The sequence below is a fragment of the Octodon degus genome, unplaced genomic scaffold (genome assembly GCF_000260255.1).
Source record: "Octodon degus isolate 3935 unplaced genomic scaffold, OctDeg1.0 scaffold00050, whole genome shotgun sequence".
Classification (NCBI taxonomy): domain Eukaryota; kingdom Metazoa; phylum Chordata; class Mammalia; order Rodentia; family Octodontidae; genus Octodon; species Octodon degus.
The window spans coordinates 9,590,896-9,617,509 of record NW_004524626.1 but is presented as its reverse complement, the minus strand read 5'-3'; the positions used below and the strand labels follow the sequence as shown (position 1 = coordinate 9,617,509).

Genomic DNA, 26,614 nt, shown 5'->3' with positions numbered 1-26,614 from the left:
GTGGCAGGGGAAGCTCATGGATGCGTTAATCCAGTTGTGAGCTCTGTAAGTACAGCGGCACATCTTGGGTGCTTTGTTCACCTGGATATGGTCAATAACCAGAGAATCTCCATCTAAACCCTTAAGTTCAGCATTAATTACTCTGCATTTTTAAGCATATGCAGTAAAAATTCAGCACTCTTGGGCCACCAACCCTGCATCCAGTCTCACTGTTTGGCCTGGGCACACCTACCAACTCCACCACTGTAACATGGGAATGGCACACATTGCTTCTTTAATGTGACATCCTTCAAATACTCGTGGCCTTTCGGATATGCATACCCTTGATGGCCTGGGCAGTTTCGCATGTGTTCTTAAAGTGAACGCGAAGATTTGAGCCTTTTGATTTGCATGATTTTGTGGGGTTTTCTGGGCCAAGAGAGTAGCGAACCATTTTCACAGATCACCTCAGGCCACACACAGGAAGAGTGCTTTTTGGATTTTTTGAGACAAGGTCTTGCTGTGTATTCCACGCTGGCCTCGAACTTGTGGTGAGTTTCATAAATCAGCCTCTAGAGGGCGCCACCACACCTGACTTAGCCACAGTTTCTGTCAGAAACAAGACAGACAGACCCTCAGCCCATTGCCTTCTAACCAAGGAAGCCAGCCTGGAGAGTACACTGGGCTGGGAGAAGGGGAGAGCAGGTGCTTTAGCAGGTTCTTTTTTTCTCCACATTTTTTTTTTTGTCATTATTTGTACATTTTAACATTTTATTGTAAAAGTTGTCAAATACTGGAAAAAGGCAACAGAGCACTGAGAACACTCAGGTACCTTTCATCTGACTTCACCGTATAAGTCATTGCCTTAGCTGTATACTGTGCCCATGTGGCATTTCCCTCGAATTCTTCCACAGGTGTCTTTGAGCTGTAGGGCTCTCATGGCCGCTGGACCATGCACTCCTAAGCAAATAATCATGAATTCAGTAATATTCTTTTTTTAAGTATTCTTAAATATATAGACTACATTTTAAAAATTGTCTCTTTAACGTCCTTATGGCAATTTTCTTAATTTTCTGATTCCTAAAAATTAAGAATTCCCATTGTCCACTGTGAGAGCTGCTAAATGGTCTCAAACCAACCAGTTGGAGACATACAAAAGAGCCCACTGCTGACTTGTGCCTGAGATCAGGATTTAAAATAGAAAAAAAAAAAAAAGGTAAGCTGCCAGCCCAGGAGTTTCTGTTTTCGATCAATGCCAGAGCCACCCAGAATGCCCTCTGGAGGCCAACAGGTGGCATCACTTATCCTTGGATGAGTTACTAGATTCTTGTCTGTTCCATGTTAGAAAAAATAGCGAGTAATTTTTATTCCAATCCTGGCACTGGTCCAGTAGCACCAGGGTTTTACTTACTTCCCTGAAATGTGGGCTTGTATACATGGCAGTGTGTAGGGGTGGGAGGGAGCCTTTCTTTCCAGACCACCTTGAATGGAGGTGTTTCTTCCTTATCTCTGAGATATGAAGTGAGCTTAAGCTTCTTTACATGGGCTCTTTCATGGTTTCTGGTGACTGAGTACTGCTTTTAGTGGTCTCCCTTTGGAGCTTTGCTTTTTTTTTTTTTTTTTTTGTAAAAGGGATTAAACTCAGAACCTTATGCTTGCCAGGCAGGTGCCTTGGAATATATATATATATATATATATATATATATATATATATATATATATATATATAAATGACAGGGTCTTACTACGTAGATCAGACTCATAGTGACCCTCCTGTTTTCAGCCTCCCAAGTGCTGGGATTACAGGTAATCTCAATCACTGTCTCAGCACACCCTGGGGGGTGCTATGCCTGGAGCATTTCTTAATGTCATAGAGGGGTTTCAAGGTCACCATGGCAAGGATGGGTGCATTTGGTAAACAGAGCAGTTGCAGAAAGGTTGTGTAGCAAAAACCATGGTGTTGCTGAAAATGCTGTCTCAGTATGTCTGAATCTGACTTTGATACTTCATTGGGGTGACAGGCTTACCACTTGTATTTAGTTAGTCAGGTACATTTTAGGATTATGTGGAAGGTTTGGCACCCAATCCTTGCTTGGGAGAAATGCTAGGACAAAAAAAAAAAAAAAAAAAAATGGGGGCTGGGGAGATAGCTCAGCGGCTTAAGTGCCTGCCTGGCAAGCACAAGGTCCTGAGTTCAATCCCCAGTACTGCAAAAAAAGAAAAAGAAATGCTAGGACTGAGGTTGGAAGGTGATGGAAAGGTATTTTGTTAATTGTCCTAAGAAATTCTGCTCAAATCCCTGAGAGAAGTAACACTATTTCTCAACACTTTTCAAGAAATATTCATTTTTAACCAAAAATAAAGAGTTTAGTCTCATTTTGGGACACCTCCTTTGGTTTGACTTGCAAGCCAGTCATTGAGTATAAGCAAAAGTTTAAAAAAAAAAAAAGCCAATGGTTCTTGTTAGAGACAGGCAGTTGTCCATAGAGGTCTAGGTTCAATTTTTCCTGGTGGCTGGATTAACCATCATGCCCCTCAGAAGGGCTCTGCTTCCCTGGATGTCCCCTGCATAGAAGGAGTTGACAGTGCTCCTTTGATCACTCTTGAGACACAAGAATGAGTTAACATTGGGTTGCTTTGGCTTTCCTAAGAATTTTTGGAAGTTCTGTTAAATCCTCTTTAAATAGATGATTTCCTTCTACAAAGTCATACACATAAAAAGTAGTCCCCATGCCAGGTGCCATGACCATGCTCTTCTAGTCTCAGCTACTCAGGAGGATCTCTTGAGCCCAGCAGTTCAAGCCCATTCTAGGCAACATGGTAAGAGCCTGTCTAAAACAAAACACAACAAAACATCAGCCGTATCCTTTCTAGAGAGGGAGTCACTTCATACCTAGAAGGTAGGAAGCCACACCAGCAAAGAGACAGGGCAGCCTGTGGTCACTTTTATCACCAGGTGAGAGAAACAGCTCTGCATTTTGGACAGTGCCACATGGGAGGTGGGACCAAGCCCTCTGTCAGGACACCAGGTGTATAAGCCATTTCTCTAGAAGAGAGTCTTGGCATAATGGGGACAGAGCCCTCAGCTCAAGAAAGAATCCCAAGACCACTTCGAGACATAGGGTGTTGGATCTTGGGGGTAAGGATTTCCAGAAGCAGCCTTCTCTTGGCATTTTTCCCCATAACTCCCATAAACTCTTTCCTGGGTTTTGAGGGGGTGAACCTGGGAGAATCCCAGATCCAAGGGGCTCAGTGTATGTGCTGGCCCCTCTATGAGTGGTACTCTTCCCTGGTACTCTTCCCTAATCAGGCCAGAAGGCACGATGTCCCCTCAGGTGTAACAGGAAGAAAGCAGTGAGCTACAAGGCCCATGATGTATGGGTCCCAACCCCACCCCACTCCCACCCTCGCTGCTCCACCCAGTTTTAAGAGTTTTTAGCTTGTCTCCTTTCCTTACCAAGAGAACTTTTCCTCCCTTAGGGCCCATAAACAGAACATTTGCATGCCCAGACGCCCCAGTGTTTTGAAACCCAGGGTCCAGACTTCCTAGACAACTCAGAGCCCCTTGAAAAATCAAGCACTGGGTCTGGTTTCATTTTCCCTGTGCTGACTGCCAGATTTGTCACTCAGAGCACAATGGACACATGCTGGCTCTTTAGCCCATCCTCCTTGGTGTCAGACCATCTCCAATGCCCCTGCCCCTGCCCATCCCAGCCCTCCCCTGCCCTGTGGTGCAGCTTTTCTTTACATTGAAGGAAAATTGTCTTTTTTGCTCCCAGTCCTCTGCAGAGCAAAAAAACTTGTCGGATTCAGGAGAGGAGCCTCAAGGGGAGGCTGAGGCTCCCCACCATGGCATGGGTCACCCCGAGTCAGCTGGCCAGCGTGCCCTAGAACCTCCTGTCCCCGCTAGCACTTCAGCCAGCACTCTTCCACCTCCCGCTCCTGAAGCCCAGCCTTCTTTTCTGCGAAAACTGTCAGGGGTAAGTCTGCAGCACCTGGCACGCCGGCTGCCCAGGGGACCTCCAGGGTAGCCCCTTCCCTGGGTCCCTAGGTCATCATAAACCCCTGATGATAAGAGAGGACAGAGGTTTCTTCAGCTCACCTAACTGATGCTCTGAGGCTTTTTAAGCAGGGACCCTGTACCCATAGCAAGAGTGAGGTAGTTTCCTCAGAGACATGAAGTATCAGAAGAGGAATTGGGTAACAGGTAGAGCCTTACACATCACTCCCTCTTGGGTTTTTTCTCCCTTCCCTAATCTTGGGCATTTGCATTAGTGCCTTAGACATCCAGGGAACTCTTAGTTTCTTGATCTTAGAAGGGTGATGGAGCCAGAGTGCTAGCCAGGCTGGTTGTGGGTTTCTGGGTGGTCTTTTCAGCTGCAGCAGGAAGAAGAGAAGAGCCTCTGGGTGTGGAAGGGGCCCCCTGATACTCTTCTGTGTGTAATGAAGGCTGTTGGAGATGTACAAGGAGAAGATGGCCAACTCTGATGAACAAGAAGCATCTCAGATTTTTGAAGCCTGACAAAAGGAAAACATCCTGAGTTCAGGATTGAAACTTCATCCACTTGGTGTCTAGTGACAGAAGACTGCCACTGGCTGACAGAGAACAGCCCTCATGACGAGGAAACAGAGGGCCTCCCTATTCCTTCAGCACAGTCCCAGACTTCCCAGACCTGAACAATTCTTTCCTGTGTTTAAGGAAACTATCAAGGTTCAGTCGTGGCCACCAAGCCCTAGGACTTTTGGGGAGTCCTGTTGCATTTTAAAGGAATAAATATATGATGGGAAGTGGGCTCAAGCTAAGGAGCTAGGTAAGAAGTTAGAGTAGCTCCTGAGAGCTTCTGAGTCAGGCGGGGGGAGTAATCCAGCCTTTAGTCTTTGAGAGCACAGTGAAGGGCTGGGTGGCAGCAGGAAAGCCTCCACAAAAGTAGCCAGCAGGTCTGTTGTGGAACTTCTGTGACAGGTAGCTGCCCTCCCCCAGCACACAGGCCCCAGCACTGCTGACAGAAGCCCCACAGGAAGTTGGCCTCACCTGAGGCCTGGCCACCCCAGGCAGTGGTCTGTGTCTGAGGACACCAACTTCTTGATTCATATGGACTTCCGTCAAGAGCCTCTAATCCTGGGAAATGCAAGCAGTCCCCACGCTGACAGCAGAGAAGGGAACATACTGGCAGGGAGCCTCGGACCTAGTTAAGGTATCTCAGAGCATACCCCATGCTGCAGAACTCTGGGGAACAGGTTGCAGATGGCATCAGTGTAGCCCTGGAGGCCAGGTGTGTAGTGTATGTACACCCAACTGTTAGGAGACACCCAGGAACATCACTTACCGTACCACTTAGTGACAGCTGTGAGCCACAGGCTCAGTGCCTTGGGCTGTCCATGGAGAAACTGGTTGCTAATGGCTCCCATTGATTGGCTTTCTCTACTGATTAGGCATGTTGCAGGCAAACTCAATTTTCTTATAGGTCAATTAAGCCATAAATCAAGTGAGGTAGAACCCAGTCCCACCAGTTCATGGGCCGAGGCTTTTCTCTGGTGAACTCGCATTGTTTCTTTTGTACCCCAACAGATTTAAATTTTGCTCTGCCCCACGTTGGAGCTCAGGAAACAGCGCATCGCACTCCAGCAGGTCTCATCCATCATTCTGGGCCTGTTCTCTGTTCCGTGATCCCTGGGGGAATGTAAAGCCAAGCATTCTTTATAACAAATTGGCGCTTCCTTACAAAGGGCCCTTTACTGACTTTCAGCCTAATCAGAGCGCTGACTAATGGTGGACACTGTACCAGGAAAAGGTCTCTAAACATCAGATTTCATGACTCTCAGAAGACAGCCTAAAACAGACCACAGGCGGATCAAGTTCTCTGTCTGATGCCAAGAAAGAATATGGCACTGGGATTCTTCCACGCCTACTGGCACCATGCAAGACTGAACTCCACGCCAGGGGGCTGCCGAGCTCCAAGTGTGTTTATTGGACCCACCAGGAAGCTTTGGAAGGGCCAGGAATGAACCCTCTGGCCGAACAGCTGCTGCTCATCTCCAGCTCCCACATGGGACCTGACCCTCACTGCCCCCAGCACACTGGAGGTGGCCTCTACACGTTTCTAGGGGCAGCCTCTTCCATAAGCAGTTCTGAGCTGGTTGCCCTGGTGACAGAATAAACAGCACTGAAGTGGCCCGAAGTCTGCTTTCCATCTGAGACTATTCTCCCACAGCCACAGGACCCCAGCAGCCTTCTAGCTGGTCAGTCCACATGGGATCCGCCAAGGCTGTCAGGCCCAGTGGTAGCTGCTGCTTCTTGGAAAAGGTTATCTGGCCTGGCTGTGCTTTTTGGCCTTTTCCAGGGAGTCAGGAAGACAGTGCCCTTCATTCCTGCTCACTGCCTATTCCTCAGCTTCTGACAGCAGCTTCCAGCTCCGTCCCCTTCTCTAGGCCACCCTGGCCTGTTCTTTTGTCCTCCCCAAGGCCATATCTCGTAGCCTCACAAGAGCTGTGTTCATGAAAGGAACAATTCTTGATGTTCAATCACATTGTTTCCCATTTTGTCCTTTAGACAGAGTGTATTAGATACCAGGTACCCCTCTTGTGCTGGGTGACAGGGACTCAGTGGTACCTGTGTCTTCCTGGCCAGAGGACTGACAGCCTGTCCTGGGGTGTGTAGTCAGCTTAGCCTGGACTGCAAATGGCATGTGGGGGCTGTTCCGCTGTTACCCCGTCTGCTTCAGGTATTCCTCCTGGTGTCAGAAATAAGTGGAAGGAAACTCTTGAGTCTTCTTTCTCCTTTGCTTCCTGGTATGATTACCACTGTGCCCCAAAAAGGCAAAGATGACCCTGTGTTCAAGAATGCCATCCTGGAGTGCTATGTCTCAAAATGCTAGCCAAGTTTGGGAACTCCCCAGGATATATTCCAAGAATGTACTCTTCAAATCTTCCCCACAAGGTCCATCTCCGTAGCTGCTGAGCCATGGGCTACAGAGCTGAGGCCAGGCCAGCCTATGTGCATCCCAGGCACTGTTCCAGATGGGTTCTGTGAGTCCGCTTCCTTGACCCAGGAGGTCTATAGGAAGTGGAAGTTGGCTGGGATCAGGGCTAGGGCGGTGGAAGGGAGCTCCTGACCCTAGACCAGGGTCAGGTATTCCTCCTGGTGTCTTTCCTGCCTTGGAGAAGGTGACATAGGCCAAGGGACAACAAACTCAGCCTTCTGAAAGAGAAGCCCTTGTCCAACAGAGTTGAAAGGTAGGGGGACCAGGTGGTGGAAGGGACACAGGCGGTGTCTCTAGGCAGCCACAGAGATGTCCAGGTGAGGCAGCGTTAGCTGGAGGCAGCAGGCAGGGTGTCTTAGGTTCCATCTCCTTGCTTTCTTCTTTTGGTGCTGACTGAGGAGTGTCTGGCAGCAGCTTCCTCCGGGGAGGTTTTGGCAGCGCCTGGAAGGTTCCCAAGAAGGTGGTTCTGTGTCATCTGCCAGAACTGAGAGGCATCCACCTCACATAGGCCAGTTCTCGGAGGAAATATGACACACATTTTAAGGACATCTGAGATCAGGCCTAGGAGCATCTAGAGTCTTTATCTGGCCACTTTTTTGGGGGGTCATTAAAGGGGATAAGTGGAAGACACAAACTCCAATTGGTGCTACAAATCCTTTCCAAGTGTCTTTTGTGCCCAGAACCCTGGGTGTTGGGGATCAGAACTTTGTCAGAGCCGGAGACAGGATACCAGATGGATGTGTCATTTCCACCTGTGCTAGGACAAAACTGGATGGCCTCAGCCTGAAGACCCCGAAGGACGGTGTCTTTCCCCAAGGCATAGGAGAGAAAACAGAGCCAACTTCTTTAGAAAATAGAAGGGAGGCCATTGTGGCGAGCAGAAGCAGTCAATGCAGGAGGCCACCAAGGGCTGCAGACGGGTGCTGTAAACAGCAAACCTTCAGCAGGGTTGGTTGAGACACCAGCGCTGGCCATGGTGGTGCCATGGAGGTGGGACCAGGAGGATGTATGCAGGAGCTGGAACTGAGACATGGTGGGTACAGAGGAGGATGGAATCCAGAATGGTGTAGCATGTCTATTCCCCAGCTTGTGCCAGAGCCGTGCACACACCTCAAGAGGCTGGGCTGAAGCCCAGCAGCCTCGGCTTGCGACTGGGCCTCCCTGCTGTGGAGCCTGGTTCCATAGCACTCACCAAGTGCTCATGAAGATGGGTCCCTGAGAAACATGCAGTGTCAGAGTCTGAGTATGCAGGGCAAAAACCGATGGAACTGAAGGCAGACACAGTCACTTCAGCATGAGAGCTGACATCAGCACCCTCCTATTCGTAATTGACAGCATGACAGCAGATCCGTAAAGGAAACAGGACTTGAATGGCATAGAAAGTAGTCACACAGGCAGCTGCTGCCACCAGCAGCCATAGTAGGATGTATGTTCCTCTTAGGCACACATATCCATACAAGGTAGGTTCTCCAGCCACAGTAAATAAAGTTAGAAGTCACGACTCAGGAAATTTACATGCATCACCAGCCAGTCACAGGCAGTGATGTTGGAACTATCCTTGCAGAAGCTGAAGAATGGCCACAGCTTAGGGATTAACTGTGGGGCATGGCCCATGTGGCTGTGTGTAACTCGCACCACAAGGCAAAACACAGCTTTTGGCTGCAGTGTCAGGGTGAGTCCCTTCATTGAGTAAACTCCAGGGGAACCCCTGCTGTGTGGGGGAAACCTGGCGCAGATCATGGGTCACAGCCATATGTGCTCAGATTTAAGGAGTAATGGAACCATCTGACCAAAGAGGCTGTTCATGTCTGAGGGAGACTGCCATCATAGGGTGAGGGGGATGGTCATCTACAGATGCTGGCAAGAGGCTGGCCCTCTGTAAGTCCCCGTCATTTAGGAAGAGGACAGTCTCCACAAGCGTGGAGGCCTCCATGGAAGGCCTTTGGTATGGGAAGGGTCCTGGAGTCATGGGACCAGATGTGGGCTGAGGGTGTGCTAGGGCCACTGTTAGGAACAGGTGGGAAAATGGGAGGCCAACACTGAGACAAGAGTCTGAGATCAGCTTGCCCAGCAGGGACCCACATGGAACACTAGGAGACTAAAACTAGCTGCAGGGTCAGGACAAAGAAGCCAAGTCTTGCATCATTTCCCAGAGCTGCAGAACACCAGAGTACTAGTTGTATCCTCTTTCTGCACCTCTCACCTTCACCAGTGTTTTTGATCAGTTCCTCGGGCCCACATCCTGTGATGTCACCTCTACAGACCCTAAGAGGGGGATCTGATGGCAAGCCAGTGACACCCGTGTCCATTAGCAGATTTGACCCCAGGCACTGGCCTTAAAGCACTGCAGGAATGTGTGTGTCTCACCAGGCATGGTAGTGTGTGTCATCTCAGCACTCCAGGAGGCAGAAACAAAGATCACAAGTTCAAGCAATTTACAAAGACCCTGTCTCAAAATTTTAAAAACTAAAGAAGTACTGGGGATATAGCTCAGGGCAAAGGCCCTAGGTTCCATCCCCAGTACTGCAAAATAGTCTCAGCCTACCCTAAATCCTGGACTTGGGGCCCTCACTGTTGTTCTTGGTTTTTTTAAGACAGGATCTTGCTATATAGCTCAGGCTGGCCTTGCAGTTCACCATGTAGCTCAGGCTGGCTTCAAATTCATGGTGAATCCCCTCGCCTCAGCCTCCCAAGTGGTGGGATTGAAGGCGTATGCCACCACGCCCAGGATGAGACCCTCTTAACCTGCTCTGTGGGTCCTCAGTCCGGGTTGCCTGTATCAAGGACTTAACTTCCAGACCCTGGCCTCATGACCTCAGCTTGGAAGCGATGGCTTGGAGTGTCACTGAGCCAATTGTGAGCCATAAGCATTTGTCATAACCAGGAGCTGAGCATTGCTGCTCTGTGTGCCAAGCAGCCATTATGCTGTTCTATCGCTGAGCTCCTCACCACCCACTTCTGCCAGGGAGACATAGCCACATCCCCACATTCCAAGTAGGGAACCAAAGCTCAGGCAAGGTAAGAATCCCTTGTAGGAAGTGGCAGACTCCACTGGCAAAGTTCCATATGTCCAGGGCAGGGGGGAGGGAGGCATGGACAGGATGGGCAGCCTGCACTTATCTTGAGTCCCAGCCTTTCTCAGTGCCCCTTCAGAGTCAGCACACAGGATACTAGGGCTTGTTTCGTTTAGACTCATTTCCAGTGATCCCAGCCACCAGCAAGCCCGTGTGATGTTAAAAAGAACTTTTTGTTTCCCCAGCACTTGAGCAGCAGTGCCCACTAGGCCCCTGTCACTGATTCAAATGTGTGGATAGTGGTTCCCTTCCCATCACAGCCATGGTCCCTGAGCCACTCCTGAGAGCTCTCAGAACTCAGCTCAAGCAGGAAGCCCAGGTTTGCTTTGCCAGCGTAAACCTGGCAGTCAGCTCCCACTGGGGAAGAGAAAGTCCAGGCCTGGATCTTTTCCAGCTGTCTGAGTTTGCTGTGTCACTGAACCTCCTCCCACTTTGGCCCCTCGCAGGCGCACACTCCTGCCCACAGCCTGCTTTTGTACAGCCAGCGAGCTAAGACAGTGTTTACATTTTTAGAGGATTATAAAAACAAAAGCAAAGACTGGCAGAAACCAAATGTGGCCAGCCAGGCCAGAACACACTATCTGGCCCTTTATGGGAAAAGCATGCCTGCAGCCCCCAGTCAGGAACATTTTGCCTGACTGCTGCATCTTCAGTTTTATTTATTACAGTTACAACTTTCACACGCTCATGTAATCCCCAATAGCTCAGCGAGGCAGGTGGTCCTCGTGTGGCTGAGCTTGGCCTCCAAGAGGTGCTCCAAAGTGAGAAAGTCAGCTCTGTTCTCACCATCTGTGGAGAATGCTAGGAGGGGTGGTGTGAGTCTGTCCATGTCTGCAGAGCTGGCTGTAGGAGGGGAGGGGGGATTCAGGGAGGGAGCAGCCTGCTTCTAAATTTAATTGCTAGTAGCTCATGTTCAAGCTACAGCCTGGAAAAGCAGTGGTTTTGGACCCTTTTCTCTGTACTTGTGGTTCTGTGGTCTATAGGATCAGTGTGCAGAATTTGAAGCTTGTGTTCTGACTGCTTGGCTGCAGACTTCAGCCTCAAGCATAAAAGAGCTCTCACTTACTCTGGAAATCATAGCCCAGCTTGAAACAGGAGTCAGCCCTGCCAGGGATGGTGGGAATATTGCTCCACCTCCACCATGGTATCAGGCTACTGCTTTGAGCAGTCGTGGTAGAGAGTTGCCCTGGGCAGGGTGGGGTGTGGCTAGGTGAAGTTGCACCACCTTTGTATCATGTTTGTGTGTTGGGGTGACCCTGGAGAAGCAGGCAATCTGACCGAGAGGATGCTAGGAGGGTGGGTCTTGGGGTGCACAGCTGGGCTCCTTGGGAAGATAGCCAAGCTATTGGGGAAGTGGGTAGAGCATCCACCTCAGCCTTGAGTCTTGGGCTCCCCCACCCCAGAGCCAGGATCATGGGCTCGGCATCAGGCTGCCCCTCACTGCCTGCTTGCTCTCGTTCCAGAGGTCAGCGGGAGGCTCCAGTCCAGAAGCAGGAGAAGGTAAGGATGTCTCCAAAACATGTGGCCATCTGGAAGTTAAGACTGCCAGGAGTCTGACGTTTTTTCTCTTCCTCTGTGCCGTAGATTCCGACAGAGAAGATGGAAATTATTGCCCTCCTATCAAGCGAGAAAGAACATCATCTTTAACACAGCTAGCACCCTCACAGTCAGGTAAGTGCACATGTGCCCTTGCCCTTGAGCTTGCTGCGAACCTGCCCCCTGGCTCCCGCCCAGGTCCATTGTCAAGAATGAGGGCAGAGCTGCCTGCCCCAAGTGTAGCACCCCAGGTAAAATGTAGTATACTGAGAAAGACTGAAAAAGTAACCTCAAAATAAAGAAAAAGGTGGAGAGCCTTTCAAGGGACTGGGACTATGAGTTCCAGCTCTTTCCAAGGCTGCTGGGAATTGCTGATGTCTGAAAGTGGAGGGAGTAGAATGACCTCCAACCCTACAGCTGCCTACCTGGTATCTAGGGTCTGAAGGAACAGTGGAGACCTGGGTGTGTCACCATGAGCTCCCATCCTCCCTCCTATCACTCAAGGTAGTTTTTGAGACCTGGTGGAGTTAGGGGGACCCAAGGGTAACAGGCACAGATACAGAGGACAGTGGGCCAGCCTGAGGCTGTGAATAGCTTGCACTGGAGAGGCAGCTTCCCACGGTAGAGAGTCAGGGCCACTTAGTGGGAAACTCAGCGAGCTGGCCCTCTGCCTCCATCTGTGAGGCACCCCTGCAGGTTCAAGGGTCACTGCAGCCACTGAGCCAGCCCCTGTTCCCTCTTGCAGCTTGGTCCACTCTAGCACTGTCTCATGGTCTCTGTCTCAGCTGTCTGTGAGGCCAGCTTGGAGGCATGTGTCTCAGCTTCCTAACGAGAACTCCATTCCTTGGAAGTTGTATAAGTTTATGCAGTTGTGAACTTTCAGGCTGTAATAAGGGGAAAACCTTGTGAAAGTAATTAGTGCCCACAGAGATGCATGCATTACAGGACTGTACCAGTTACAAAGGTATTCCTTTCCTATCGTCCCTCTGGCATGCTGGATTTCATGCCTGTAGCCCTTTGTGTTGGTTTGGGGCATTTTGCCACATCCCTGCCCGCAGCCCCATGAGGACCCGAGTGGGCAGCTGCCCATGGTTTACTGTCCAGGCAGCAGTGATGTCCTCTGTTTAAGGATCTGTGTGTGGTAGGGCAGGCATCCCTGTGGTAAGAGGGGCTTATGCCTTCTGATGATTAGTTTTGTGCCTTCCTCCTGCATGCCTCAAGCTGAGTCTACTTTCTGCATGAGGAGGTCCCATGGTAGAGGTGGGGGACTCCCCTCCATTGTCCATACCTACGAAATACTCAGCTCTCAATTGTTGGGGTTGGGCCAGTAGTGGTAATCACATCTGGAAAGCAGTTTTCACTCTGCCCTCTTTTGATTCCACATCACTGCTTCTGTCCTCCCTGTGCTCCGAGTTGGCTTTTTGGCAAGTTCTGGGTTGTTGGAATCCTAGGCCAGCCCGTGTTTGGCAAATAGGTGCAGGCATCAGACTGGCAGGAAGGAACAGGTTGAGGTGGCCTCTGACGAGCCACAGGGACCTCTGTGTGTTCTGCTTCCCTGCTGGCTGGCATTTCATGCTGGCATCGGGCATGAGCCAGGATGGGCAACCAGCTATCAGACTCATGGAGGCTGTCAGCCTAGAGATCCTTTCTCTCACCATAAAGAGATTTTTGTTGTGAAAATCTAATGTCTTCTCCACATGCTGTTTTCCCCTGTGGTAGGACTTAGGAACTGCTGTGACAGGTGTGGCCCTTGCATGGTCACCCTGTCTACTCAGGCTCTTTCCTCTTGTCCCTTTCTTGCTGCACCTCCTTGCCCACACATCAAAGTACAATGCTGTGAGCCTGCCAGTAGGCAGACCTGTGTCCGTCTCCTTGATGCACTGTAGTGGATGTTGCCCCATAAGATCTTCAGTAGGAATGGGTAATGGAAGTCAGGATTCATTGTCAGTTGTTGGACATTCCCCCAGCCTTCAGCTTTCAATTTGGAGTCCATGTGAGTGGATTCACAAAGCCCCAGAAGTGTCTTTCTCTCTGTCCAAGTCCTGATTATAGGGAGTTTGACATCCGTTTAAAAAAAAAAATTTTTTTTTTTGAAGCTGGATGTGGTGGCACACACCTGTAATTCCACCATTTGGGAGGATGAGACAGAAGGATCACTGAGTTGGAGGCCAGCCTGGACTACATAAGTGAGTTCAAGGCCAGCCTGCACTATATGGGGAGATCCTGTACCAAAAACGAAAGAGGTACTATTCATTTTTCAAAATTTCATACACAAATAATATATTTGGTTAAAAAATTAGAAAAATGAATATAAAAGAATTCCATACCCCCTTCCCACTCATTCTCCCACCCCAGAGGTAACTGCTGAGAAGTGTGTATGATTTTTCCAGGCTCCTTTCCTGGGTGTTCAATTTTCACATTAATGTCGCCTAGAAACATACCTAACAGAATTTTAAAATGTTAAGGAAAACAGCTTGATCCACCTAAAGAGTTCAGAGTCTGTCTTTTTTGGTTTTTCATTATAGAACCAACTCTTAAGTTTTCCTCAAAATTTTTCTCACGTGGCTGAAATTCCCCATAAAAGATTTTATGAGGGAGTTTAACAACCCAAGTTCTGTAACCCAGCCTGCCTTATGTAAATGCACTGCTCACTTCAAAAGAATGACGAGATAAGTCATCTGCTGGCATGATGTCAACGTTAGAGGAAGTGGGAAGGCGTGTTTTGTAACTTTGAGGGTCAATTTGATGGCAGTTTCAAACAGTGGACTTGACTTTGGCCTGAGCGGCGCACTGTGTGGAGCTGGCTCCCAACCTCATCATGAGGAAGGGCTGGCTTCTTCAGGGTTCCCAGGGGCAGCATGTCAGCCTGGGAGGCAGAGTCCTGAGCCAGGTGCAGCCCCAGGTTCTGCTACAGGTTATTGGTCACAGAGCCCTCAGGGCTCAGTCCTTTTAGCAGTTGAGCTGTGGTATGTGTCAGTCTCGTGCTGACCTTGGGTAAAAGCAAACCATGCCATGCTGTCCCTCAGCTGTGTCTTCCAGCATTAGGAGCAGGGCAGCCCTTCCAGAGCACGGACACAATCTCATTTGAAAGTCCCCAGTCCCCTGATTAACCAGTGGGTGCGTGAAAGTGTATCAGGCTACCCACAAAGTGAGCTTCCCTGCCTGCCTACCTCTTCTTTCTGCTTTAGCTTGAATTCTGAAAAGTTTTCACATTTACAGAAAACTCATCAAGTGTTTCTGTGTCCCTCTTACTTGGAGACTTTCCTTACCCTCTGAGTGGTCCACCTCTCCTTTATAGCAAAGGGACAATGAATGTCTCTCCTTCCACTGTGACAGTTCCTCTGCCTGTCGACTATGCCTGGGGAGGCTGCAGCAGTGTCCAGCAGATGGGCGTCCTTTGGGCTGTCTGCACAGCGTTCCTAGGAGATCAGACCCAGGGAATGTCGAGTGACACATGTCTGTGGTGTGTACTCCACATTTGTTGGTCCCCCTAACGGGCTAGTGATAGTCACTGAGTAGGGTGCTTTGCACCTAATTCAGCAGGTATGCCAGTTATATGCAATAGCTCCCCCTTCTCCATGTTGATCAGTACTCTAGAGATAGCGGGTGACTCCAGGAAATCTTTCCCTTACTCCAAATGCAGCACTGTCTTCTCTTCAGGAGAAGTCATGACCCCTCTGTGCACAAGTGACTCTGCCTGCCTTGATGAATGGCACTGTGTTGGAAGGATGATCCTCCCATGCCAACCCTTTGACTTGTGCCATGTGGCTGTGTGGGTTCCCACTTTAACTGGTGGGCTGTTTCTGGTAGAGTTTTTATTTTAATGCTCAGATTGTCCCAGGCCTCCCAAACAGGTGCTTTGTCAGGCAGGTCTCTGTGTCCTAGGGGCAAGTCTCTATCATTTTTCTAAAGCATTTTCTTCGCTTTCTCCTGGCAAGAGGCCCCAAACTGTTTTCCTGTCCTAGCCCTGGAATCTTGCCGTTTCTCAGATGGGTCCTGGTACTTTGTTGAGGCGAGTGCTCCCTGGAACCGAAGATGGGTGCTCGATGCCTTGGCTGTGTCCCTGCTCTCAATGTCTCCGTGGCAGAGCCGGGATCACACACACATCTCCACCTGTGTGAGCAGCCCCTCTGCCTGCCTGTCTGTGCATATGGGTTCCCCAGGCCACATGGAGCTTCCTGTCCAGTACTGGCAGGTTGGTTTTGTACCCAGTCGCTGATGTGTTCACTCCTCCTTCCCTCACTCCCACTGCCTTCCACCCCATTGCCCTGGCCTTGCACAGGCCACAACTCAAGCCAGGCTGCCTGCTCTTGGCTGCTTTTCAGTATCCCATTTTGGCCGGGTTTCTTACGGGGCATGCTCCTGACTGAATTGAGCTCTCTTCATACTTGCTTCCTGGTACACATGGGCTTCCCCAGGGGGACCATGGGGAGCCATGCCTGTGTCCCAGGTGCTGAGGTGTGACTGGTATGTAGGTCTGGCCCAAAGCAGGGACTGTGTGGCACCCTGCCTATGCTGCATGAAAGGCATTTCTGCAAAGAATGAGACCAGACCACAAGTAAGAACCGGCAGCTGTCCAGGTGCCCTTCTCAGTATCCAGCTGTCATCAGAAATGCCGTACACCTTGTGTGTCTGCTCACTGGAACACTGGCTCAGTGTGGGCCTCCTGTGCTTCTACAGAGTGGGCTGGGCCAGGGTTTGGCCATGTTAGCGTGGGCTCTGCACAAAGTAGGCTGCAAAGGGTATTCTGTAGCCGCGGCTCACGTGTTCTACATCCAGCTCTCAGGGCTTCTGAAATTTATCTAAATTGTAAATTTGACTTCAACTTTTAAAGATGTATCTCAATTGCCAGTCACCTTCTGTGTGACCCTGTGCTTTGGAAGGAAAAATTCATGTTTGCCTCCTGCAGAGAACTCCTTGGTGGCACTTCTTTGCTGTGTGCTGTGGTTGTGGGTTCTTTGTAGTGGTTTTTGTGACCACTGTGTCACAACAGACACATTTTCATGTGCAGTCAAGTGCCTTAGTGTAGCCATGGAGTTGTGCAACCATTGCCATTAGTTTTAAAACTTTTCTATCACACCAAAAAGAAGCCCTGTCCCCTCCCCCAGACCTTGGCAACCATGAGCCCACTTCTGGTCTCTGTGGATTTGCCTGTTCTGGACATTTCCTATCTATGGATCATGTACCATGTAGCTTTTTGGCACATCTTTCTGTTTGTTCAAAAATTTTTCCAGCAGTGTTTCATATTAAAGTTTTCTTTGTTGAATCCCCCCCCCCCCCCAAGTATCTTAGTCCTCTTGTGGTTACTGTAAGTGGAACTGTTTTTGTTTCACTTCGGAGTGCTCACTGCTAATGTATAGTCACATGGTTGGTTCTGTGTCTTGGTCTCGGACCCTGTGTCCTGACAAGGATTGACTCAGCACAAAAGGGAGATTTTTCTGTGGTGGCCTCTTCTGTCACAATCAGATTAGACCAGCGTCCATCACAGAATCACAAGACAGATCCAGGGGTCATGGACGGGCTCCTGGCTGTCACTAGCAGGTAGCCAGTAGTGCTGTCCCTGAGGAAGGAGTCATTCACAGCTAAGTGGGCACATTTGGAAAGAGAACAAGCTCCACCACCTTTTTGTCTTCTCCACCCCACACAAGCCTGTTTTTCATGCAGTATTTTATCTGTGCTTGCAGAGGAAAAGAGTAGCGGGTTCCGATTGAAGCCACCAACACTGATCCATGGCCAGGCACCCAGTGCAGGTAGGTGGCCCTTTCTGAAGGCTTTGCTGTACCTTCCCAGGCTGCTGGCTGGTGAACCTAGAAAGTCGCTTGTGGAGTCTGTTTGAGCAAGAGACAGGGCCTCTGACAGCAGCAGAGGAGCGGCCCTGGTGTGGCAGTGACAGCAGAGCTGCTGCCTGTCCAGGGGCTGCTGCCTGGGGCAGGACCAGGAGTCGGGTTGGCAGAGGTCCACAAGGGCAGAAAGCCCGCACTTGGGCCTTGCCCCTGCTACATTTGGCAGAGGGCTCTTCTGCATGTGGGTTTTAAGCAGTCAGCAAGTCTACCTACACATGAACCCAGCCCCACAAGAACAGTTGTCGCTCAGTGAGCATCCTGACATTAGGTGGGAATCACATAGAATAGCTGTCTCGCAACCAGCTGTAAGGAAATGTTCTCAAGACTTTTTAGAAAACTCCCTGCTCGGTATAACCCTAGGGGACACAAACAGGTTTCTGGGTTAGTTCTCTTGGAGCCACCTGGGTGGGCTGGGCACTAGGCTCCCACTGGGACCTGGGCACAGGACCACTGACTTCCGTCACAGGTCTGCCAAGCCAGAAGCCTAAGGAACAGCAGCGCAGTGTACTCCGCCCAGCCGTGTTGCAGGCCCCACAGCCCAAGGTGCTGGCACAGACCGGTAAGAGATGGGGGTACAGTGGAGATCCTTGAGGGATGGCAGGTTGCTCAGAGCACTGTGGAGTGTAGTGGACCTCTGTCAGCCACTGCACCCCCACCTCCTCCAGTGATGTGACCCCCTGGTGAAACATGCTCTGTCCATCCTGTCTTCTGAAAAGCTGGTTGCTTAAGGGCACACTCCCACGCGCTCCCTCTCTCCTCTCCATCTTGATGAAACATGTTTTTTCTTTTTTTTTTCTGTTTTCTTTTTTGGAGACAGGATCTTGCTATGCAGATCAGACTGGCCTTGAACTCACTTTGTGGCCCAGGCTGGCCTCAAACTCGCAGCGATCCTCCTGCCTCAGCCTGCTGAGTGCTGGGATTATAGGCATGTACCGCCACACCCAGCGAAACATGCATTTTCATCTTACTTGCCAGCCTTAAGACCTAACTCCTAAACTCCACAGGGAGTGGTTCCCAGTTCATTCTTAGTTTTGTTAATAGTAATGAGCTTTTCCCTCTTGTTTCCCTGTAACTCAAAGCAACTCAACTTTCAACACAGAAGAACTGGTTAATATTTTTGAAAGTTTTTAATCATATAGAAAATTATTTTAATCTAATGCTAAACAGTTAAAATCAGAGTTCAAAATATGTAAATGTATCTTTTTTGGGGGGCAGTCCTGGGCAGGTTCTCACCGGGGAGTGTCAGCCCCAGCCCATTCTCCACTATAGTAAAGGAGAAAAACCTACATATTTTACCTTATTATTAAAATTGTTTTCACAGAGCTCACAAAGAGGTGTTCCCCACCTGCAGTTTCAGCTCTCGGAAGGCTGGGGCAAGAGGATCACAAGATCCAGGCCAGATAGACAGTTCAGTGAGCCCATGTCTGAAATGTTAAATAAATTTAGAAAGCAATAGAAGTGCAACTCAGCATACACAAGACCTTGGGTTCAGGCTCCAGTACTGACAAACAGAAAAAGGTTGTTCTTCAGTATTTTCACTGCGCACATACGTGTGTGTGTGTGTGTGTGTGTTAGCAGTATTGCTTTTAAAACACTGAAAAATCACACAGTTCTCCTTTGGAATAAAGGATCCCCATTGCTATGAGGCTTTAGTTTCTTACCTAAGAGCATGTGACTTTTAACAGCGATGCAAGGTCCCCTCCTTCTACGGGTGCCTCGTACTGGGCCATGAGAGGGTCTAGTCCTGGCTGGACACTCTCCTCCTCCCCACAGTCCCCAGCAGCGGCACCAACGGCGTCAGCATCCCAGCAGATTGCATGGGGGCCACGACATCATCGTCACCAGAAAACCCTGCACAGCGAAGTCCTGAGGCTGCTGATGAGGCGCTCACACTTGAGGTCAGTGGCAAGAGCTGGAGGGCACCACTTGGGGGTCCCGTGAGTCACAGCCGCCACCTGTGCCGAGCAGCTGTGCCAGGGCCTGTTTGAGAGCTTTGTGGATTTGTTTGGTGGTCTCAGTGAACATCTGTATCTGGTGGTTGTACTCTGTGTTACCTGGGCTTGGCCACAGAGTGATGTAGAAGCTGAACGTGCAGACAGCAGCACAGTAGCGCCCCTCGTGAGGGCTCTGGCTGTGTCTTTGTACGACTGGGGATGGATGTGGGAGGGTGCATTCTCTTGGCAGGGCAAGAACCCAGGGGGTCGGGAAGGGACAGTCTTGGTTTTTCTAACAACTTATTTCCAAGAACTCCTGTCCTGTGAGAACATCACTCCTCCCTGGGTTGTTCCCTCATGACCTGACCATTTTCATCAGATCCCCTACAAAGTCCCAACTGCACTCACATCCCACATTTGGTCAAGGCTTCCTTCTCCCAGAGACAAACCACATGTAGTTCACCAGCCTTCCAAGATGTTGGTCAGAAAGGACAGTGTCTGGGGAAGCCTCCCTAGCCTGTGTCTGCCTGCACAGGCCTACTCTTACTTCTAGCCTCCTTGAGCCTGGGGTCCTGGGAGTGGCCATTGTGGGGCATGCCTTACAGCATTTTGGGTGCAAAATCACCCATCTACCACAATGAAGTGACCTGCTTAGAAACTGCATGTGCCTGACCTCATTGGCCCATTTGCCTGGGGAGTTGGCTCAGGATGGCTCCTTTAAGAAGAAAAAGTCTCCCAGGGTGCTGGGGTTATCTGGGCCAAGGGCAGTGTGTTTCACTGCAACCTAGCACAGGAGAGGCTTGAAGAAGAGCCAGCATTCAGGGTTGGCCCAGGGCTTGGAGGACAGAGTTGTGGCAGCACCAGAGGTGGTGTCCCTGTGAGAAGCCTCGGGGACTGTGTTTATTTTCCACTCATCTGTTTCTGAGGTCAGGACACCACCTTTGGAGATGTTCAGGTTCCTAGTTACGTTCTAAACATCCTGAGCACTGTGCATGTCCACCCTGCTGGCCTCTGTGCTCAGGTAAAAATGTAGAAGCGGAGTCACCTTCACTACTCGCTGCTTCTCAGATGCTGAGAGCTGAGGATGGAGGGCAGAGAGGCACTGTACATGTGAGCTGCAGGGAACCAAGCTGATTCTCCTCCAAGGGCCCCATGATATCCACACAGGCTGCCCAGCGCTGGTATTTGTCTACATCACTCCTCCGTGGGTTCCAGGCCTCCCTGGCATGCGGACAGGCCTGTACCCTCACGTAGTGGAGCTGGGAGGTTGTATCTCTTGGTCTCCCTGCCATTGATTAGGCTTGGTGTCCCTGATGACAGAAGTTCCTCCTCCTGTGGCATCTTCTGACTCCTGATCTGTCACCCCTAGGTTCCCATGTCTGGCTCTAAAGTCAGCACTCCATATGGGTGTAGTCACACCGCAGGGCAGGACTTTTACATCCTCTGCCACCCCAGGAGTGTGCCACACACAGCACATGGGGGAACCATGAGCTAAGTGACCACAGAATCACTCCCGACAAGAAAAGGGGTGATGTATAGGACTCCCACCAGGGAAAGGAGCTTAGGACAGGGAGCTGCCTGGGTCATCCACACCAGGGTTAGACACCCAGGACCCTAGCAGCAAAAGTGAGCAAGAGGCTTCCTGGCCATGGGGGATTTGCAAATTAGTGTAATTGGAGACTGGAAGGCCCCCAGCAGGTTTTTGCTCAGTTGCCTGCCTGCCTCTCAGGTGATGATTCTGCAGGCTCTGCCTCCCCTCCCCATCACCCATCTGGGAGCACAGGGAGAAAAGCTGGGGGCAGGCAGTTCAGGGGATCCGCAGCCAACCAAGGCCTCCTGGTGTGTTTAATTTTTAAAGGCCTTGTTTTCATGGACACAGGCCTCAACAGGAAGTCAACAATAGCAGGATTCATGGAAGTACAGTAGAGAAACAGTTACATCCTTGCCAGGGAGCAGAAGGTGAATTAGTGTTGTGATGGCAGGTCCTGGGCCAACAGTGAAACTACCCCTCTCCTTGCCAGTGAGGAGCCCCAGGGAGTGACTTCAGGCACCTCAAGCAGGCCAAGTCCCCCTGCCCCCCAGGTCACAGGGAAACCACTGTGCAGATCCCTGGAGTAGGAGCCCCAGAACTTTTCTGTCCCACAGCAGCTTCTATTGTGTAGCATGGGAAAACAGTGAATTACTGCATGCTTTCTGTTAAATCCCAAGGTAATTGAGTCAATTCTTAAAACTTTTAGGGGCTAGTGAGATGGCTCCGTGGTCTAAAGCACCTACTTAGAACAAACTTAGCAAAGCACAGGGACCGCGGTTCAATCCCCCAGCACCACATGCCAGCCAGCCCCGCCTCCTGTGGGCTGAGCTGACCACACACACACACACACACACACACACACACACACACACACACACACAAATTAAAAAAAATTTTTTTTTAGTCACTAAAGTCACACCTGAAAGTTGAATACACTTAAACAATATGGAAATCTGTGAAATGAAAAATGCCGGCCACCCTCCAGTGAAGAAAGAGTTCCCCAGGTAGCTTCTGTAGCGTTTTTATTCATTGTCTCCTGGGCATTTTTAAACACACACACACGCACATGGGATTGTGTTCACTACACATCCATCTCCTCGTCCCCCTTGTGCTGGAAACAGGTTATCCATGCTTCCCACATGCTGCATAAATGCTCTGCCACTGAGTCATAGCCAGGACCCCTGGATTTTGTTTGTGTTTGTTTGTTTGGTGGTTTTGGTTTTTTGGGGGTTTTTTGTTTTTTTTTTTTTTTGAGACCTAGTCTTGTTATGTAGTTCAGATTGGCCTTGAATTTACAGTGATCCTCCTGCCTCAGCCTCCCAAGTACTGGGATTATAAGCATGCGCCACCGTGCTCAGCTGAACCCCTGGGTTTGGTTTTGTTTTTTGTTGTTGGGGGTTCTGGCAGAAGATTTTTTTGTTTTGTGGCCCTAGGGATGGAGACCAGAGTCTCAGCACTGAGCTGTATCTCCAACCTTTTTTATTGACTTTTTTTATCTGACTCCTGATCTGTCACCCCTAGGTTCCCATGTCTGGCTCTAAAGCTAGCACTCCATGTAAGTGTAGTCACACCCCAGGGCACAAGGCAGGACTTTTACATCCTCTGCCACCCCAGGAATGTGACACACACAGCACATGGGGGAACCATGAGCTAAGTGACCACAGAATCACTCCCGACAAGAGTGATTCTTTGTCTGTAGCTTGTGCTGCCACACGGTGCTTCCTGGGTGGCGCTTCCTGGGTTGTTCCCTCATGACCAAGTCTCACTAAATCCTACCTTCAGCCTCCCAGACTGCTGGAATTACTGGCATATACCACCATACCTGGGTCTTGGGTCGTTTTTCTTTTCCTTTTTTATATGGTGCTTGGTTTTGTTTGATTTTTGAGACAGGGCCTTTTTGTGTAGTCTAGGATATCCTTGAACTCACTGTAGCCCAGGGTGGCCTCAAACTAGTGCACATATCCTGGTTCAGTTTCCTGAGTGTGGGGATTATAGGCATGCTCCACACATGGCTTCCTGGGTTCATTGTCAACCAGAATGGAATCAAGCTTCTCCAAGCCAAAACTTTTTCTGTAATTGCTGTATTGTGGAAGTCATTTCAGGTGAGAGTTACCTGTTTTTCTCAGTAGCAGCTACATCATTATGCTTTTCCCCCATGAGCCCTCTCACCCCCATTACTAGCACTTCACACTGAGCAGTATCCCCAAAATGTAATTTTTGTTTTGAGACAGGGGCTAAGTTCCCTAGGCGAGGCTCAGACTTGAGAGCCTCCTGCCACAGCCGCCAGGTGCTGGGTTACAGGTGAGCACCTCCGCACCTGACCCGCATAGCTCCTGTGGTGCCTGCTCTGCATGGTGCTCAGGCTGCTGCAGCTGCGAATCTCTTGCTCTCTCTTGGACAGGGTGTCTGAGGACAAGATCTTGGCAGCAGTTTAGGCCTTTTGGGTGTGATGTTCTCTTACTGTACTGTCCACTTGGACAGAAAGGCTGTCACTCTTCAGGGGACTTTGAATGGACTATGGAATCCAGACTGACCGTAGGCTAAAGTCCACAGTTGTGTGCAAGCCCTGACACCATCCTGGCAAGCTCTGCTTGGTGCTGCACGGTGTAGCAGCCAGTGTTGCCAGTTTAGGCTGTCCCATCTTGCCATCCACTCACTGAGGTGGGGAAGAGGCTGGCAGCCTGTGTCTGAGACTCCGTGCTCTATGCATGAGCCACTGTCCCCCACAGATGCTATACAGGGAGACAGCAGCCCAAGGAAAGTCTGTGTGTGGCCAGGTGGCTCCTGCCTGGCAACACAAGGAGCTGTGTGGAGGAAGCAACATGGGTGACTGATCTTGTTGATCTAGGCTCGCAACTGCCATTCTTGGTTACTTACTATCCTTCTTTCCATAGAAGAAAGAACCCCGGAGGAACGAGTGTAGCGATGCTTCTGAGGAGGAGAGCTATGAGAGAACAGAGGAGGGTGCGCGACAGGCATTTGTGTTCGGGCAGAACTTGAGGGACAGGGTGAAGGTATGTGCTTTCAGACCGTGGCAGGGCCTCCTGGGAGCAGTGGCACATACTGGGGGCTACATGCTTCCCAGCCTCTGGGCCCAGGGGCTGGCACTCGCCCTGCCCAGCACCAGGCTTCCCCCAAATCTGCTCATTTAGTGTGGCACTTAGTGTGCTTTCTAAGGCAAAGAGCACAAAGAGGCAGCTGAGTATGCATGTCCAGTCATGCTGGAGGCCAGTCAGAAGAGGATCGCATCTTGGGGCCCCACGTGCTGGGGAGGCCAGAATGGGCACTCACTGTCGGGTAGCCTCTTCAGGAGTCTGAGATATGGCATCTGTGGCCCGTGTCTGGGACACAGGTGGCTGTCTCAACTGGGGAAGCTTCTGGTAGGACCCAGGATGCCCAGCCCTGGTGTGCACAGTGGGTAAGAGAGCCTGAGATGAGCAGCCAGAGCTGCCTCGCTGCATAGGAAATGCTGGCGGAACCTGCTGTCACTGGCCAGAGTGCCAGCCCCTGAGAGATGCGGAAAACAGGCGTTAGGCTTGCCATGCTTTTCCCCAGAGCACGCAGTCCCCAGGGGTCACTCCTTCAGCACTCAGGACCGGCCCCGCTTGGTCTGTCCCTTGCCTTGAGGTTTCTATCTTACAGAAGTCAGGCATGGGGGAGGGCTCTAGTGTCTCACTGTGGACCCAGCTGCTCTGTGAGGAGGGCCTCTGCACATCCACGGCCTTGTCAGTAGCTCGGGGTGATAGTGCCTGCCTCGGGGTTCCATGGCTTGGCACCTCAGTGGCCATTATCATGTGTGTGACACAGCCCTAGGGTCAGATTTGTGAGCATCTCTGTTCCTGACATGCCCCTGATAGGCCCCCTAGAGTACAGCTTTTCGTAACCAGGTAGATGAGGCACTCTAATGCCTGCTCACGTGGTTTTGTATACTGAGTGTGGAAAGCACCTTGTGGCAGTGCAGGCTACAGCCCCTGCACCTGTGCCCACAGTGTGGCCTTGTGCAGGCTGGCCCACGACAAAGTCCCCACCATTCTTTTCCAGCTAATGAGCGAAAATACTGACACTGCTGATGTGGAGAACACAGGACACCCCAGCTCCGAAGCGCCAACCGCCACCAACTATTTCCTCCAGTACATCAGCTCCAGGTGTGTGGCGGGGCCTGAGTCAGGGCCCTCATCCCTGACTCAGGCTGGGACCTGGGCCCTTCCCACCCACCCCTGGCCAATTTCGTCCTGGGCTTTAATGGACCTGAGGTAGGAGCTGAGTTTAAGACGCTAAAGCCCAGTCTCAGAGGACCTATGTCTTCGACCTCAGGCCTGGGCAGAACTGATGGGCAGTGTGAGCTCCTTTGCCTCTGGGAGCTGTGAGAGGCCTGCTGGTGCCCACTGGCCTGGGCCTGGGTGCCAGGGGTCCACCAAGAAAGATGTTCCTGCCTGGGAGACAGATGCTCCTCGGGCTGGCAGAGCTGGGCACGGCGGCCTCCTGGGCACTTCTGCCAGGACAGCATGCCTGGCCCAGAGCTTCGGGCAGAGGGAACTCAGCTGCTCACTGCCGATTCCTGCCTGCGGCCTACTCTGCCCATGGCACATACACCTGTGGGCCCCATGCTCACCGCGCATCTCCTCTCCAGTGCAGAGAACTCAGCCAACAATGCCGATGCCTCCAGCAACAAGTTCGTGTTTGGTCAGAACATGAGTGAACGTGTGTTGGTGAGTGGCCCTGTTGGCACCATCCTTGGTCAGGGCACATGTTGTAAGACTGCTGCATCGTCCCCTGTGAAATCAGAACTTCACTGAGTGGTAGTCAGAGGGGGGAAAAAGGCCCTGCTCAGATTCCACTTAAAGATGGGCTGGGCCCTGGCTTTGGTGGCCTGGGAGGCCTCCTTGTGGCCATGGCTCCTGTGAGGTGGGCTGGGGTGGTGACAGTTGGCAGATCAGCAGGCTGCAGCCCAGTGGGGACAGGGCCTCCATATTCCCTGCCAGCAAAGCACTGCCACTTTGTGGGGTGGCAGCATCAGTGCCACACACAGGGCTACAGCCACCCCACTCTGGCCGTACCATAGCCAAGGATCTGGGTGCACAGAGAGCTTGGCCTGCAGGAAGGGCAGTGGTTAGGGCTCTGGGAGGCTCTTCTCCCACACTTGGCCTTCTTTACCAGATGGAGCACACACCCCAAAACCTGCCTGTGGCCAGGCGGTTCCCGCTGCCTGTTCCCTCCACCTTTGCCCCATCCTGTAGTGATTCTCACTTCTCCTGCATCTCCCCTCGAGAGGTGTTGGGAGACAAAAGCACAGCACGGTTAGGTGGGCAGCGTGCAGGCTTGCATGTGGCATACAGGTGCGGCTGCACTGGAATTTGTCCATCAAGTGTCTGCTGGAGAAGCAGCAGCACCAGGACTGCTCCAACTTGGAGCTTCTGTCCTGTAGGCCTTACCACCTGTGCCACACTAATGTTCCTCCTCTCCCTGTGCGTTTGCTCCCCCACAGAGCCCCCCCAAATTAAATGAGTTCAGCTCAGATGCCAGCAGGGAAAACACGGCTGTTGAGTCGGGATCCGAGTCCTCCTCCCAGGAGGCCACCCCTGAGAAAGGTATATTACGGTCAGTGTGCCTCGCTACAGTCAGGTGGGGTGACAAGTGGTGAAGGGACCTGCACCCATCTGTGCCTTGCCAGCAAGAGGGGTGGCCACATGGGACTTAGGAATACCCTGGGAGCAGCAGCTGTGCCCCCCCCCCCCCC

General features: G+C 51.0%; 1 protein-coding gene across 5 annotated transcripts in view; it reads left to right on the top strand.

Annotated features, from left to right (window-relative positions):
• Ranbp3 (RAN binding protein 3) overlaps nt 1–26,614 on the top strand; it is a 54,798-nt gene that overhangs the window by 22,181 nt on the left and 6,003 nt on the right. For 3 of the 5 annotated variants that reach the window (XM_023716959.1, XM_023716958.1, XM_023716960.1), the window contains exons 3-12: nt 3,759–3,959; nt 11,497–11,533; nt 11,618–11,704; nt 17,254–17,319; nt 17,879–17,971; nt 19,186–19,310; nt 23,772–23,891; nt 24,919–25,022; nt 25,508–25,586; nt 26,363–26,465. In XM_023716959.1, the coding sequence (XP_023572727.1) occupies nt 3,759–3,959; nt 11,497–11,533; nt 11,618–11,704; nt 17,254–17,319; nt 17,879–17,971; nt 19,186–19,310; nt 23,772–23,891; nt 24,919–25,022; nt 25,508–25,586; nt 26,363–26,465 (1,015 nt within the window). The remainder of the gene's footprint in view (nt 1–3,758; nt 3,960–11,496; nt 11,534–11,617; nt 11,705–17,253; nt 17,320–17,878; nt 17,972–19,185; nt 19,311–23,771; nt 23,892–24,918; nt 25,023–25,507; nt 25,587–26,362; nt 26,466–26,614) is intronic. The other 2 variants (XM_023716962.1, XM_023716961.1) reach the window with 1 other exon arrangement.